Below are 17192 nucleotides of genomic sequence, written 5' to 3'. Positions count from 1 at the left end.
AGTTCCTGGCATCAAATCGACCAACACGGCTTTTTTTCCTTTGTGATACCTTTTTCTGTGTCAAAAGGCTGCACTACACCCATTACAAAACCCCCAAATATAACAGATTTGAGGATTTTACTCTGTTCTGTGCACACTTGTCTGTTTTGCTGACAAAATCCAGGCTCATTGGATGAGTTTGTAACTGGAAGAGGTGCCATCCACTGTTTGAAACTTTTTGAAATTAGTTACAAAATTACTTGAACGGAAATGCCACCTGATTTTTGATGTGAATTATTCCTCGACAACTGATGAATGTTGTTATATTCGATGTATTAGAAATTAGTGCTGGAGTTGTTTGAAAGCTCCTCTGAGATGGGATTCAGAAGGTTGACTCTGGCTGCAAATAGAAGCTGGACATGTTTCTAAAATAACACTCGAGACAATGTCACTCTGTCAGCAGGGTATTTAGTGATTGTGTGTTGGCTGAGAGAATTCTGCTGTTTGGGAAAGTAGATTTGATTTGGACAAGACAAAAACTAGGCTTTGCTGGCTGTCATTATTTTTGTGTTTATAGATTTGTGACAAAAGAAGGTTTCTGGCAATAAGCCTTTGCATTGTAGACCAGACTTTGAGGAAATGTTTCTATGCTGAAGGTAATAGCGTAGGGGGAAAAGTACTTATTGTACCACTCATGTAAGTTCTCTTAAACAAACAAATATCACTGAGTTAAAGCATTTGTCTCCAGAGAAGATGCTGCAAATTCTTCTATGGCTCCAAGTAACTTCTGAGAGTTACAACCTCACACTTTACAGGGAACTACAGAAACCAAGATTTATTTTTTTTCTCTCTCTAAATACTGCCAGATAAGAAGACCTAACATTGAACTGGATATAGAAGTTCTCACATGAAATCTTCCCTACCTAAAGATGTTCTCTGGTGCCTTTTTTTTTTTTTTTTCTCCTTCTATACTATCATTATAATGCAGGGGGGAAATGGTGATAAAAGCATTTTTACGCTCCTCAGTCAGTGGAGATTAATTACTGCTGAGGGAGCTGGCAGGGAAGGCTAGGATAGTAATGGTTTAATGGTTTCATTACCAAAATCTAAAGGAGTGGTCAGGGAAGAAGGATCTTTTTAAACAAAGTGAGATCAATTGATAGAAATATTTTCATATTTTGGTCCTTAAGCCCAAGTGGAATCCTGAAAAAACCCAAAACACATCTGTCAAATGCTCTAGCACTGTCCTAATATTTGAGAAAATTATTTGGTCTGTAAATTAATTAAGGGGAAACTGGCTACTAGGTGTGAGGCTGTGAACATGCTTGGCTGCAGAACTCTATCCAGAGGGGATGGACTGAGAAGTCTTGGTTGTTTTATTGTTGGCCATCAAGGCAGAGTACTGCATACATTGTTGTAAAAGTTTAAGGCAGATTTTTGGGAGGAAAGTTTCTGAAAACAAACCGCTCGCCTCTCCCTTCCCCCTGCTCCCAGACCCAACACCAAAGGCACACAGGCCAATATCCAACAGAGACCCGACAGACAACTGGGGATACAAACCTCACAACGTCACCCCAGGACATTTTGGAATAAATTGTAGGCCCGGATTATAAAATAAATTTTTGCACTGTTGTTCTATCTACCAGAGTGATGATGATTTATTCTTTGAAAGAGTTTTAATCTGTGTCACTTCCATTAGGAAACAAATTTGCAGAGAGAGGTGAACTATCTGGATCTTACTTAATCCATTCCAAGGTGACAAAATATGTTCTATTTTTCACTGGAAGATTCCAAATATGTTCTGCATCTCTTTTTATTTAAATTATTTGCAGTAGGACAGCTACAGTGTTCTGTCACATACTTTATAAATAAAACCTGAGATCTGAGAAGCTGTTGTGATGTTTTTATGCACAGCCTTGCTTGTGTTTGTTTATATTGAGATGCACAGTAAGAAAAACTGATCTTTTTTTCTTGCGAGTTTGTGAAAGATTGCCTTTCTTATTTGAAACAAATGACAAACACAAACTATATCAACAGCATCTAGAGACATCCTTGCGAAGAAGCATATTATGAAAACCTGAAAAGCCAAGCTCAGGCAAAGGCTGGAGCTGCCTGGACTTCCCCTGGGGCAGACTGATCCTGACAAGGGTTCAGTTCCTCCTGCCACTGTGCAATCAGCGTGGCCATAGAAAACCTGGGGCTGCTTCTTGTTTTAGATGACACAAGTCCCCTAAAACAGAAATCCTTCAGTTTTGATCATCCAAAACCTTGCTCTGGAAAACAGTTATTTTCCTTTAGCTACTCTGGATGTGCTAACATTTTAACTAAGTGCTCGTGTTTGCTGTGTATTCAGTTTATGCCATCAAGGAAAGCAATTTGCTGTAATGCTACACAAGGCACCCATTAGTAGCAAACAGCAATCTGTGTTTTTAGAGAACCAAGGCTGTTATTTCACAAAGGGAGCAATTCAACTCTTCCTTAATCCTCTAATCAGTAAAGCTCATCTTCCAGGTGTTTTTCCTGACTATTTGACTGCTTGTGGCTTCTCAAAAGTGTTTAGCAAATGAAAGTCTAATTTAAATTAGGGCGTACGTGATTATTTTAAAAATACAATATGATACGTGTCTATATAAATGCATGTAAATTTTAATTTTTTTTAAATGACAGAAAAAAAGCCATATGTCACCTGCCTTTATTTTTAGTTGCTTTTCTCAATATCTAAGTAAAAAGAAAAATGTTTAACTTAAAACCCTGTCCCTAAACATTCAGGAACTTCATTGCATTCATTTATCATATCAACAACAGTGAATAGCAATACACATTTTTCTGACCCTGATACTCTGAATGCATTAAATTCTGCAGCTTCTGAGCCTGTTTTCAGTAGAGGCCTGATCAGGATCTGATCTGGCTGAACTGAATAAATGACTCCATGGAAATGCTCTGATTTAAGTAGAACTACTTGCAAAAGAAGCTCCAGGATCTAGTTTGATACCCTTATAACTATTTCAAAAACTGAAAATTAACTAAAACCATATCAAGAAAAGATAAAATTATCTATTTTGAGAACCTACTGTTGTCTCAGTTGCTACACCAGCTGACTTTTAATATGACTTTACTCACCTTTGTGCCGAAACTCAATAATCTTTCTCTGCTCAAGCTGGAAGGCATGATCATGGAGTGGGAGGATTTTCAGGCAATGTGTAGAAAAGGCACACTACACTCTTCAGCTGGCCTTTAGGACTGCTGCCTGTTGGAAGAGCACTGCTTTAGTCTGATCATCAGGAAATTGAAACAATCTTTGGCTTTATGGCACCTTCAAGAAAAAGGTATACTTTTGTTATTAAAGTTCTTTTTCCTACATATGTGTAGGAAAAGGTAAGCAAATTTTGAAAAAACAAGTCAGTTCCTAGAGACACAGCCAGAAAAAGACAATGAGATCATTTATTAAGTAGAAAAAAAATTAAATATTGTAAAGTAGACAATGAAACAAGTACTGCTGTGAGCAGCAGAACCACCAAAGTGTGGTTTCTAGGGGATTTTATCTCATGGTTGAGTTCATTGGCATCCAGCTGAAGGTTTTCCATGGTTATAGGCATTTATCCTAAATGATTTTCTGGAACCTGATAAACATTTGTGCACCCTTAGCCTTTCTTTTACTGGAAGTCTTCTATTAGGCTACTAATTTTCACATAATATTGTAGAAATATTATATTTAGAAACTTTATCTTTTACAGTCAGGCTTGCTTGGCCAATCTACCCTGGGCAACTGGTTCAAAAGCTGTGGGGGTGTGGGCCAACAAATGTTGTGGGCATCTATGAACCCTTCTACCCCTGGATGTAAATACATGTGTGTGCAAAGATGCATTAACATATATATATAGACATGGATATGGTACACGTGTATATCCAAAAGTGAATGAAATACAGGTGACAGGGGAAGAGTTAAGGAATTACAGGAAAACAACTTTGGGTGCAGTGACAAAGGCAGCAAGGGCACTGCACATTAAAAAACAGTTCAAAGGATGCCTGTTGCCGCTTTCACAGGGAGCCATCCCATGTAGCTTTCATGCCATGCTTTAATTCTGAAGTCATAACAAAATTTACAGGAAAAGCCTTTATGAAAGCTCAGGAAGCCTTTCTTTGAAAGACTGTACCCTAAACCAAATCCAGCAGAAATGCAAAGTACAGTAGCATGAAAACAGGTAAAGAGAACTTCCAATGGTTTCTGTTTCTGGGTCTTGCTATGTACTAGTAGATTTTCTCTTACTACAGGGACTCTATTTGACCCTTTTCCCCCATAAAACCAGTCAGATTTATAATATCTTTGGGATCTTCTTGCCAGTCTTTTTGCCAACTGTTACTGCAGGTACAATGATAGATTTGCTGATGGAAAAAAGTGGATTCTGTGGTGGGACCACAGAGACTCCTCAGGCTCAGCTGCTGCTCTCTTCCAGCCCTTCAGCTCTTTGGAGAGCAGAGGCACTGCCTGATGTCCACCTGCAGTTTCCATGCTGCGGTTCCAGGCTGCTCCTTCTTGTCCTGTTGATCTTTTCCTGTCCTGGAGCATGGAGGAGAGTGTGTCCCTATTCCTTCCATGTTTATATCCTTTCTCGAGTGAAGAATGTTTGCTCTCATATAAGACAAAGCTCCTTGTCTTTCCATGGATTCCTCCACCTCAAAGAACTTTGGAATATCTATTGTCATCTGTTACATTCCCATTTCTATTTAATGGTGGCTGGAGCCCTGCAGTGTGAGATATAATTAAGGAAAATGTGATATTTAGAGAATGACTGACAAAATTTTTGCAGTTACTGAATAGCTGGTCTCATTAATATTATTTTAAATCTCATTTTCACGAAATGATTTCTTCTAATCCTCACAATCTGCATAAGAAGTGTAATCAGCAAGCTGAAATTAAAGTATCTGCAACCTGTGTCCTTTAAATCAGTCACAAATTTAAAAAAATAATTTCTTCTAGTGAGAAAAAACCTTTCTATAGAAATCCTTTCTATCAATCTCTCCCCACTAAAGCAAAATATATACCCTTGCTTAAAAGAATACAAATAAATCTTATTAAGCAGCTTTTTTTTGTTGTTAAATTTTGTCTTTGTCTTCATCACATCTTGAAGTAAATGCTGATTTAAAAACCTCAGACTTCTTGCCAGATGGCAGTGGAGTATCTTTCACAAGCAGCACGGCATCCAGGATATCCATGGCAAATTTGGAAGGCATTCTGTGCATATCTGTGACCCTCCAGAGCTCCAGAGAAAGACAGCACTGTAGGGCCTTGCCACAGAACACGATTGGTAGGAGCAATAACAACGTTATTCTACAGCCTCTGCCTGCAGTGTTGCTCTCTTCTTTTAGAGTTGGCAATAAAATGCATAACTTTTTGGAAGAAAAATTGGCTTAATGCAGAGCCAGTTGGCTCAATGCAGAGATTTTAGAAATTCCACCATAAACATTTGTTCTGCACAGCTTTGTCATTGTCATTTGAAAAGCCCAGTGATAGGTAACGGTACTGGTTCTTTCCCCAGTACTGCACTCATGAGGAAGTGCTTTTGTATTGTTCAGGCTTTTCTGTTCTGGATTTATTGGCTTTGCATGGCCAAGCTTTGGCAGGGCGGGGGCTGCAGGGGTGGCTTCTGTGAGCAGCTGCTGGAAGCTTCCTCCGTGTCCAGCAGAGCCAATCCTGGCAGCTCCAAAGACAGATGTGCTGCTGGCCAGGGCTGGTCAGTTTGAAATGGTGGCAACACCTCTGGGAGAACAGATTTGGGAAGAGATAAAAAAGTTATTGAGCAGTTGTGGCCAGAGAACAGCGGGGTAAGAAGGTGTGAGAGGAACAGCTCTGCAGCCAGCAAGGGCATTGCAGCAGTTTTGGGAGGACTGTTGCCCATGGGATGGACTCACATTGGAGAAGTTCATGGAGAACTGTCTCCTGCGGGAGGGACTCCCCATGCAGCAAGGGAGTGACTCCTCTCCCTGAGCAGCAGGAGAAGCCACGGGTGAAGAACTGACCATAACCCCCATTCCCTGCCTCCTTGCACCACTGGGGGCAGGAGGTAGAGCTGGGAAAGAGGGAGAGGTGTGAGGGAGGTGTTTTTAAGGTTTAATTTTACTTCTCATCATCCTGTTTTGTTAGTAACAAAGTCAATTAATATCTCTAATTAGAGCCTGTTTTGCCCCTGATGGTATCTGGTGAGGGATCTCTCTCCCAGTCCTCATCTCAACCCATGAACCCTTTTTTGTTTTTTCTTTCCCATGTACAGCTGCAGAGGGGAGTGAGAGAAAGGCTTTAGTGGGCTCGTAGAATCCATCCAGGGTCAACCCACTACACTGGATCAGAGGATTGCTGATAAATTCCCTTCCTAGGGCTGTATCTGAGCAATATTGTCTGTGAGGAAAAGGACCCATGCAAATGGTAATCCTCCAAATCAGCTGAGACAGCACTGTGTGCCACAGGGCTGAAAAAACGTGAATGAATATGCTTTGATTTAGCAGCAAGGTCCATTCCTCCAGCAGAAGTACTTAAGCTGCTGACAAGGAGATAAGGGAGTTTGAACAGCTTAGAGACCAGCCTAACATCACAAATATGATACAAATAAGAATACCTTTGGAAGTAATTGTAATGAAACAGGATGACTATCTCCTCTGTCTCTAGCACTGTGCAGGCAGCTGTAAAGGAGGCTGCAATTTCTTGTGGATCAGTATGTGCAAAAACAAAATGTTGTTTAGGAGAGTAAAAAAGCTTGCATATTTCTTCACTTCCTGTTAAAAAGTCTGAAATTTCAATTTCCAAGAGAGGCAAAAAAATAGTCTGATCCAGTTTACCTGTTCTCAGTTGCCTACTTCGTTTACTTCTGAACCATAACCATTAGATAGAACTAGTGAGCATAAGAAAGCAGTCAAAGAATGTTTGCTTTCTCGTGTCAAACTCAGTGAGTTGATGATAGTTCCTTGTGATATATGAAAGGTTTTCTTTGGATTTATGATTTGGTGTGAATTTACAAACAGGGTTACTCCTGGTAAGAACCAACCAGGAGAAATGTCACTGATTAAAACATGCACATTCTGTTTCACAGTGATTATATGCTGATAATATTTTGAAAACTTAATGAGCTCTAGTACTTTTTTATCCTTGCAACTAGCAGAGACTTAGAAATATGAATTTGAAGGATTTCTACTAAAAAGTCCAGGTCAGGACTGAATAAGACAAAATAAGGAGTTTACTAACTCCAAGTGCAGTTTCTTCTGTGCAAACTAACATGAAAACATTGCTCAGGCAAAGGACACAGGAAGTTTGATATCAAGTCATCTTTTATCAGGAGAAGCAAAGTCCAATTCAAAAAAATATCCTGACATATGCACTTCTATGTTGGTCATGATTTAACTCCAGCTGGCAACTAAGCACCACACAGCCATTCCCTGAGAAAACTCCTGGGCTGTGCTAAAGACAGATTAATGGGTGAAGAAAAAGCCACGTGCACAAGCAAAGCAGAACAAGGAGTTCATTCACCACTTCCCAGGTCGGTGTTCAGCCACGTCCAGGGCGGTGGGGTCCATCATGTGTAGCAGCTCCTCGGGAAGACCAAGGAATTACCGGGAAATGCCATCCCAAACACAACAATTCTCTCTCTTCCTTCTTGCAGCTTTATATGCTCAGCATGATGCTCTATGGTGTGGAATATCCCTTTGGCTGGCTGGGATCAGCTGTCCTGGTTCTGCACCCTCCCAGCTGCTTGTGCACCTCCTCACAGGCAGAACAGGGAACCTGGAGTCCCGGACTTAGTGGAAGCACGAGTTGGCAACAACTAAACCAGTGTGATATCAACGTTATTCTTACACTAAATCCAAAACACAGCTCTGTACTGGCTACTAAACTGAGAATTAGCTCAATCCTAGCTGGAGCCAGGATAATGGTCATGGCCATAAAAGTATTGGTGGTATATTAATCAGGTTTTTGCAGACGTAACCTAGTTGTCAGCTGAGAGATTCACTCCTTTCCTACCCTGGGCTATTGACAGTGAGTGGGCTGAGGAGCAGGTGGAGATAAGGAGAAAGCATATGCTCCTCCATTTCTGCCAAAGTTTTTTCACATATTTGCTGTACTTCCCTACCACTGATCTGTTCAGTGGATTTTCATTCCTTCCGTGCTGGAGGATGGAGGCCTATGGACAAGAGGCAACTTAACAGTGCTAAAGCTGATGTGAAAGTTTTTATATCTAAAAGGCAAGGTTGTAGGAAAGACAGTGTATTTTTTTAGAATAATTCATGACATTGAGAAAAAGCACATGAGCTTTTGGGCATACAAGCTCTTCTGGGGAAGGTGTGCACGCATTTTGATGAGTAATAAAAGTTTCTATCTACTGAAGTACTGTTCATCATCCATGGTTAACTTAAACTTGCCTTTAGCAAAGAACATGAATTCTTTTGAAAAACCCTGAATAAAACTGAGAAGAATTGCATGGAAAAGACTTTTCTTTTTACAGTCTGAAAGGTGGTACAAGGTGAAGATTGCAGAATGCTGGGCACTCTTTCTGCACTGTGTACACTCCGCAGTTTTCATCTCCCAGTCCTAAGTGTGCCTTAGTTTTCACATCATGGAGCAACTCTTCCATGCAGAGTTTGCTTCAAACACCAGATTTCTCCACTGGGATGGTTATTAGGCTGCCAGTTCTCACTGGAAGTTACAGCATTGTCGCTGATCCATGTTAGGATCGTAGTGAGGAGCTGCAGCACCTCACAAAGGCCATGAGATATTTGTCAGGTGATAACCAGCAGCAGCTTTAGACCTGGGCTGAATTCAAGGGAACAGTCCAGATGTGAAAGGACATGCATTGTGCTCAGTGAGGCATTCTGTTGCCTGAAACCGTGTCCTTAGTCATCCAGGACTAAATTGAATAGAAACAGTCCAGTGAGTATCCAGTATTACCCAGTCACCCAAAAACATTATGATAATACAGCACTATGGAGGCACAGACTGTGATCGAAATAATTGTGACGGTTAATTTTCAGCCTTGTTGCTAAGGGACATTCCTCTGGAAGTCATTATAAAGGTGTAGGGAAACATTATTTGAAAGACAATTACTTTTATTTAACTTCAAACTGAAAGGCAAAGGAATTTATGAGGTTTGTAACTGTTGGATGTTATTTCTCTAAAATGTGTTTATTTCCATAAACAGGCACATAATATATTCACATAGAAGTGTCAAAGGAATGAAAATCTGGCTTCATTCTTCTTTTTAGACAAAACATAACAACATAACATTGTGATGAAGGTCTGGGAGGCTTTCTGCTCCATTTTAGTTCTTCTTCTTAAATGTCTGATGGCACACCTGGTCTTCACATGTCAGTTCCTACAATATTAAAACAATTAGTAAGTATACAGTGGTAGAAGTTTTATTTTGCCTATATATCAGATCCCACCAGAAATTGCTACAACTGAGCCACTGCATTAAAAACTTATGCTTATGAAACAGAGAACAGTGCATTATATGTAACCAAACAGCAGGTCTGCACCTCATGTTGTAGTAATTAGTTTTTGATACATGAATTAAACTCCAAGAAGAATAAACATGAAAAATGCATTAAAATTGTGCTTTAATTCAAGGCTTTTTCATGTTCTGTTATTAAAAAATATACTGTAATAGTTTATAACTCATGTTACCTCAAAATTCACGAGATGCACTGAAAAAAGGAAATAAATAAAAAGAGAGGAATGCTTTAAAAAGCTGATTTGCTTCAGAGGTGTGCCCAGACGTTTCTCAGGGGCCAGAACAGTGCACCGTTGCTGCCCAGGGCTGCAGTGACCTCTGAAAGGCCGGCACACTGCAGTGCAGCCAGTTTGGCTGGTGACATCAGGCAGCGTTCCTGTGCCTAACAGGGCTTCGACGGAACTGCAGCTGCCTTTGTGGCCAGCAATGGGCTAAGCCTGCTGGACACTTTCTGAACACTGTTGTAAGGATCTGCTTGGCTTTGTTTCCACCAGCCTCAGCCTAAATCTTGGTGCCAGCATGTAGAACCTTTTAGGTCAGCTTTTGAAGGTGTGTTCAGACAGAGCTGGAGAAGTGCCCTGGGCTGGTGATTTTACTTGAGTGGCACACTGTGGTTTTGAATTCCTGTTTTCGACCTTTCAGGCACAGAGATGGGAGTCACTGTGACTGCCCACACCACGTATGTGTGAAGCAAACTTGTGAAGGAGCAGATGGCTTGGAGCAAAGCATAGGACAAAACAATGGGGTCTTCTCAAGAACCTCTCTCCATCCACCTACTGTGCCATCCAGTACTATCATGCCCATTTCTTGATTGCTTTTCCAGGAAACTCTGCAATGATTATCACTATGTGAAATGTTCAAAAAAATTAATAGATGTGGCACTCTGTGGTATGTTTTAATAGACATGGTAATGTTCAGTTGAAGCTGGGACTTTGTGATCTTGGAGGTCTTTTCCAACCTTAGTGATTCTATGATTCTACAACACTGTTATTTTAAAATCTTTCTGCGTATCACTGATTGCTGATTTCCTGCACAAGCTTTTGTGGGCACTCTTGGACTCACCACATCTGTCTTTGGGCTACAGCTTTCTGCTTTAGATGTTTGACTTCATTATTGAACTAGTAAAAAAAATTGCTGCATAAGTTGTTTGTGGGATCCTCTTGAATATCTAGGGGTTTCTGATCTGCATTACAGCACAGTGTGCTAAAATTTCATATTGCTTCACTCAGAACAAAGAATAACATTTTTCTTGCAATGTTTTTTTTCTTAATGGGTGATTATATAAGAATGAGATTATGTTAGAGGTGCAATGTAATGGGAAGGGTTAAGAGCTGGAGGGAAGTGGACTGGAGCAAAAAAAACCACTGCAGGGTTATGACTTAATTGAGAGCAGGTGGAAAGAAATTGAGCATTCCTGAGTTGAAGCAGAGGGGGGAGTTTACTTGAAGTTCAGAGATCAGAACTGTCTAAAGACCTTTCTAACTAGAAAAAAAATTGAATCCTTTGAAATGGAAAACCTGAGCCTATGCTGCAGCCTCAGTGATGTGCTGTGGATCTGTGGAGCAGCCCTTACCAGATGCAGGATGTCTCCTTCAATCCAGTGCTTCCAGCCCCTGTTGTTCTTTTCACCTTTCTGAACACAGACGAGTTTGTCACCATCCCAGGTCACCAGGGACTGCATGAATCAGATAATTAACTCAGTTACATTAACCGGAAGTTTATGAACGCATAAAAATAAGTTCAAATAATGTGAATACACAATTACAGTTGCTTCCTATCATTCTCTGTCTTTCTCATAAAAAAACCCCAAAACATTTAAACAAAACCCAGATGTATTCAGAATGACAGCAGTGTGATGAAGGGAAGCTTTTGCAGTGCTTTGTTGTCATTTCCAAGTGTTTCTTCACATACATGAGTATCAAGTGTTCACGGTAACTGGTGAATTGTTGAGTGTGTTTATATACTATACACAGCTACTTGTGCAATATATACAAAATGTTTTTTCCTTGCTGTTTAAAGCCATTAATGAAAAAAATTATAGGGTTTCATGAGTGAAGACTTGAGAGCTTATGCTGAAAATCGCAGTGCTAGCACCTTTTCTAGCTCTGCACAGAGTAACAAGAGGAAGAGTACGTTAATATCATCTCATACACTACATTTGTTTGTATATTTTCATGTACTTTCACAAAGAAATATAAAGAGATGTGATCACAAGCTGGGCAATGTGTTGTAGCTGACCCTGCTTGAGCAGATGGGTTGGACCTGGTGTTCTCAGGAGATCCCTTTCATCCTCATCCATCTCCTGGCCTGATGTGATTCAATCTAGCAGCAGCAGACTAGGTACTGGGTATGCCTATTCTTGTCCACGAGCAGGATAACCCTCAGTAACGAAAAGTTCTATTTACAGGCTGAATTATCTGTCTATAGGTGTGGTAGGGTACATTCAAAGCATCTTTGCTGGAATTGTTCTGCATTTGAACCATTGTCCTTTAGGGATATATTTAACCCTGTGTCAGACAACTCCTTATTAAACACCAGTTACTCAGTTATTATAAAGCTCTAAGTGTATTTGGAACTTAATTCATTTTCTAGTTCAGCAGTGGATGATTTATTTCTCTTATGAGGGAGCTTTCCATTAATAATGAGACAAAACTCATTCCATTTCAGTTAATTTCTTTCTTATTTATGGATTTTTCAAGCTACATGCTCTTTAAATTATCCATGCCCTCTTTACATTTAAATGTTGCCTACCAATTTTATTACCTTCATCCAACTTTAATGTGTTTGAGGCATTATTTTGTTAATAAAATGACCAGAAAATACTTTTAGAGCAATTCAGAGAATAATGGCATGACATGCATCCTTTTTCCTTCTCCTCTCTAGAAACAAATAACATGATTTGTTTAAAAATGAATATTAGGCAAAAGTAATTAAATCGGGTAGGGTTATAAATGCACAATTCCTTCCTTCCTTCCTTCCTTCCTTCCTTCCTTCCTTCCTTCCTTCCTTCCTTCCTTCCTTCCTTCCTTCCTTCCTTCCTTCCTTCCTTCCTTCCTTCCTTCCTTCCTTCCTTCCTTCCTTCCTTCCTTCCTTCCTTCCTTCCTTCCTTCCTTCCTTCCTTCCTTCCTTCCTTCCTTCTTCCTTCTTCCTGAGCAAGGCTTTGGTAGTAGTGATGAGCACTAGAGGAGCACGAATTGATAGATTTAAGGAGTGCTGAAACCAATGAGTCCTTAGATCCTTTGCAGTGCCTTCAACTGATCTGAAGAGCTGTGGGCACAGTGTTTTTGAGCATAGAGTTTCTCACGGGAATTTGTTCCACCCAATGCCCACTGGAGAAAGAGAAGGAAAGAAAATTTAGATATAGGAATATTCAGGATAGTGAAAAAAATGGGTCTTACTCTTTGATGGCTTGCAGTGCTCTGAATGAGAAATAGGAATTACACTGCACAAAGTTAGTTTGGGAATTAAAAGTGATCCATGGTGAACAAACACCATCTTCTGTTAAATTTGTGCTCCTCCAGTGAAGGATGATGTGAGTTCAAGAGTAAACACACCCTTTATGCTGCCACTTTTCCTGTGGCAATTGCCTAAACAATCAGGTGTTGTTGACAAAGAGTTTTGATCTCACTTCTCAGAGTTTGGCAACTGTGAGCTGAGTGGCAGAATACAGGTGTGGACATCAGCAGAGCTGATAAGGGACATTCAATGAATGATGACCAAAGGAGCAAGTGGATGCTGGATCAGCAAGGCTCCAACAGGGAGAGTCAATGGAAATTTAAGATCTACTGGCCTTTCTACATTTGAAAGTGTTGCTTAAGAATTTTAGGGTGAGAAGAAAGTAAAACAGAGGCAGTATTGATATAGAAACATGAAACTGAGTTCAGGAAGTGAATCAGTGCTCGTGTGTATTCTTTTCCTCCCTGACTTCTCACAGAGAGCCTTGTTTGAATCCCCCAGGAACTGACTGTGCCACAGGATGTAGGGCAGGGGCTACAACATGGCCCTTAATACAGATGTTGTCCACAAATCTCCCTGAAAGGTGTCTGAACAAATGGCCACAGGTTCCTTGGGGGAGTTCTGAGCCCAGGTTACTCCAGTTATCCCAGAGGTAGTAAAATACCCACTGCTGGGCCTCCCTGCCCTGCTCTGCCGCCTGAACTGCTCCAATCTTTGGTTCACATTTTTCTCTTGCCCCTTCCCAAAGCTCCCCTAACATTTAAAGCTAAGTGCAGGTTTATTTTTAACAATGTCCAACTGTGAAACTGCCCAGCTGAGACCGATCAGTGCAAACCCAGCCATCCCAAAATGAAAAGTTATATTGACAGTCCTAAATTCACAGGGGTGAACCCACAGTTTCATTAAGGAGGATGCATAGGTAAAAACACAATTCTGCTACTCTCTAGATACATTAGGTGTATTGGAAAAGCTGGAAAAATCCCCCCCTAGGAAAAGCTAATTAATGATTGTCCTCACATCTCTTAGTAGCCATCCTGATTTGCATTTCTAATAAATGCATGTAGCAGGAAAGAAAACTCTCTGAGGATGCAAATTATTTCTGCTTTATAAAAATCCTCTGATGTCTGTAAAATATTGGGGTTTCACTTAACGTACTCAGCTGATTTTGGGAATTGCTGGCCCCTGCTGCTGGCTGTGGCGTACACAGATACAAGGTAGCTGGTTTTTACCTTTACCACTCGGTTATCCAGTCCTTTGGTGTGCTCTTCAAACTCCACTCCCACAGTGTAATTCAGCTCATAGTTTCTGAAACTACTGAGTGTTTTGGTTTTAATATTGTCTCCATTTTGAACAATCTCCTTTGTTTGTTTCAAATGTTTTGCAATCTTACGAGTTGCAAAATCAATACCTGTCAAAAACCAGAAAAGAGTGCAAAAATTCCAGTATTTGCTAAGAAAAAATAAAGCCGCACAGCATTTATATTTGCACGTTAAAAAATAAATAAAAGAAGGGAAACATAGTTCCACAAATGGTGTTTTTGCCTGCAACATTTTTCAGAGAAAAAGATTATTTCAAATAAAAATCATCTTGTGTTGTATTTACAAGTACACTTTCAACTTGAGGATCTTCCACTGATAATAAATTTATTTCTTTACAGGATATCTGTGGGAATGTTGTGAGTATACAACATACAACCAGGAGTGAATAGATGCTGGTGTGTTAAATCACCTGATTTTTTTGTGGGACTATTAAGCCTGATAGTGCTTTTTTGGCCTCACTAAAGAAGGATCCTTAGAATAGTGTTCCTTATCATAGATTTCACATGTTAGAATGGGTAGGTAGTCAAGGGAGAATGAGTATGTAATCAAGAGGACCTGGGCATGTTACTTTTGTGATGAACCTATAGTCTGTGGGAGCATACAAGAGGTTAATTAATTAGCTTAAAAAAGAATGAAAATAATATTAATGAAAAAAAGAAGCAATCAAGTAAAAACCTGAAATCCATTATTGTTCGATAGCAGACACACACACAAATTGCAGTTCAAAAGGAGACAAATTCAAAGTCAAAAGTCAAAAAAGTATCCATGTAGAGAATTTGACAGTTTCTGTTTAATATTCTGTCAACATTTTCTGCAGTACTCATCTCCTTAACATCCTTATTTTGTTCATGATGAGGACTAATATGATAATGCACACAAGTGCTTGCGACTGAAAGCTCTGCCAGTCACCCAAAAAAAATACCCATGACCACTATCCCAGTCTGCCCAGCCAACCCCCTAATGCCAGCAGCATCACCATCTGCAGTAAATATTTCTGACCAGCTGCCAGGGAACCTAATTCTGGTGCTGTGTGCAAATGAAATCATCTCCCATGCTTCTGCAAGAGATTGAAAAATGGGTTTGGTTTGCTGGCCATCCTTTGGTGGTTTCGCGTGGGTGTTAATCACTGCCAGCTCAGCAATGCCACTTGCTAATGGAGCCCTTTTTCTTCTGCTAGATTCATTATCCTACTTGTGAAGTACTAATCGAATTGAGTAAGAGGATAGGCTTGAAAAAATGTGACTTTTAAACATGGGGAATAATGGTCTTGTTCAGTATTTATATTCAAGACTTCTTGGGTATATTTTATCTGCTGTGGTGGATTAAAGGTATCTCTGGGGCTGATTTATAGCCAGGCAACATAAAATTTAGTTCTCTCTGAGGGAAAAAATGTCTAGACCTCTAAAGAAATGCTGCTTCTGACTAATATATTGGTCTTGTTGCTCCTGGAGAAAAATCAGGGAGGTTTTATTAAAGCATGGTTTTCATAACTGCATTTTGAACAATATAAGCAATAAAAATGATATGTAGTTCTATTATAGTAGATTTAAATACTTTGTAGCATGTTTATGATAAAATCAAACTTTCTGACTTAAAGGGCAAAACTAATCTTTAATTAAAGTATAGAAATGGGTATGCATTAATTAAAAGAACAGGCGAATTTTAAAAAAATGCTCAAAACCTCAGTGTGCTTTGAATCTGAGAACAATAATACTTAAAATATCAACAAAATGTAAAATGGTGAGAAAAAGAGCAGAAGAATATCTTTTCACCCTTTCACTGCCATTTCTTTCTGAGAATCACCTACAGCATATGCACGTTTGCAGTGGTTTGGTGTTGGGTTTTTTCGCTTACTCATTGGCAGTTTTAAATGACTATAACTGATAGTGCATTTATAACTTATAGTTTATAGATGCACAAAAATCACTTCAATTAATGTGTATCTTTCTCCTGAAATTCAAGACATTGTCCTAATCTTTCTCATTGTCCTAGTCATTCTCATTTTCAAGCACTCTCTCTTTTTGTCTCTCACAGGTGTATATGCATATTATTTACAGATGCCCCTGAAGTTATTGAATTTTTTTCCAGAGATGCAAAAGCTAAAAATTGTGAATAGTGAAACTTGCCTATATCTCGTAAGAAAGTTAAAGCTTTGAGAAAATTGCAACTTTGCAGCTTTGAGAAATTGCTTCAGATTGTTGATGAATAATGATGAGAGTTTATTTTTATGTATTTTTGTATTTCTTCTATTTCAATTGGAACAGGTCAATCAATTAAGATTAAGGTTCTTTGGTAAAACTTGTAGAAAAATCCGTTAAAGCATCAAAATTTTCATCTCTGTGCCACAATTAGCTCAAAGCACTAATTGAATAACAGTATTATTGTTACTTAGTGGTATAAAATATCTTATTCCTCTTTAACAAGCTTGTGGCCCCACTGTTACAGTAAGAATATACCAGGAGCAAAAAAGAGCTTCTAGATCTGAAAACCTGTTGGTTTGGAGCTTTTTTCCCCACCTGTATCTGTTTCTTCATTTTTCTAAAAAAAGAATAATATCTTTGGCTATAAGTCTTCATTTGCTTATATATTTAGATCATTGCAATTTTAACAACAATTACTTGATTTGTAACGTGATTGGCAGAAACCCTTATTCCACAATGTACATTACAGAAAAAGCTCATTATTTTTAGAAGGATTTGACTTAGAATTGAACCATTTTCTCTTGATATAATTAATATTTTGTCATTTACCTAAAGCAACCATGTAGCCTTCGAAGTTTTCGTTGGTTACCATTTCCCACGTCCCATTGTAATCGGCAGGCATGGTGGCAACAGCCTAAACCCAACTTCAGCTCAGCAGGTGAGACTGGATACCGCCTCTGCTCAGAGAATGTTTTATAAACCTTTCCATATCTTTTTTTTTCACTCAGGTTTATGGTTTTGCA

At 39.4% G+C, this 17192-nt stretch overlaps 1 protein-coding gene across 1 annotated transcript; it reads right to left on the bottom strand.

The window, feature by feature from the left end:
- Window positions 1–9071: 9071 nt before the first annotated feature.
- Window positions 9072–17104, bottom strand: RBP2 (retinol binding protein 2). The gene is made up of 4 exons (XM_066193774.1): window positions 16999–17104; window positions 14159–14337; window positions 11047–11148; window positions 9072–9335 (listed from the first exon to the last, which is right to left on the bottom strand). Exons 1-4 carry the CDS (start codon window positions 17069–17071, stop codon window positions 9282–9284), a joined length of 408 nt encoding a protein of 135 aa, XP_066049871.1. The 5' UTR covers window positions 17072–17104; the 3' UTR covers window positions 9072–9281.
- Between the last annotated feature and the right edge of the window lie 88 nt (window positions 17105–17192).

The sequence above is a fragment of the Chamaea fasciata genome, unplaced genomic scaffold (assembly GCF_029207755.1).
Source record: "Chamaea fasciata isolate MVZ Bird 193981 ecotype frontalis unplaced genomic scaffold, bChaFas1.0.hap1 SCAF_11, whole genome shotgun sequence".
In the NCBI taxonomy this organism is placed as follows: Eukaryota; Metazoa; Chordata; class Aves; order Passeriformes; family Sylviidae; genus Chamaea; species Chamaea fasciata.
Note: the sequence above shows the minus strand (reverse complement) of the source record. Positions and strands in the feature narration are given on the sequence as shown.

Excerpts from the sequence above, each read along its gene's own strand:
- RBP2 (XM_066193774.1), bottom strand. The coding sequence starts at position 17,071 with ATGCCTGCCGATTACAATGGGACGTGGGAAATGGTAACCAACGAAAAC. Across the intron at positions 14,338-16,998 it reads AGGCTACATGGTTGCTTTAG|GTATTGATTTTGCAACTCGT; the intron begins GTAAATGACAAA and ends GGTTTTTGACAG. Across the intron at positions 11,149-14,158 it reads TGGATAACCGAGTGGTAAAG|TCCCTGGTGACCTGGGATGG; the intron begins GTAAAAACCAGC and ends TGATTCATGCAG.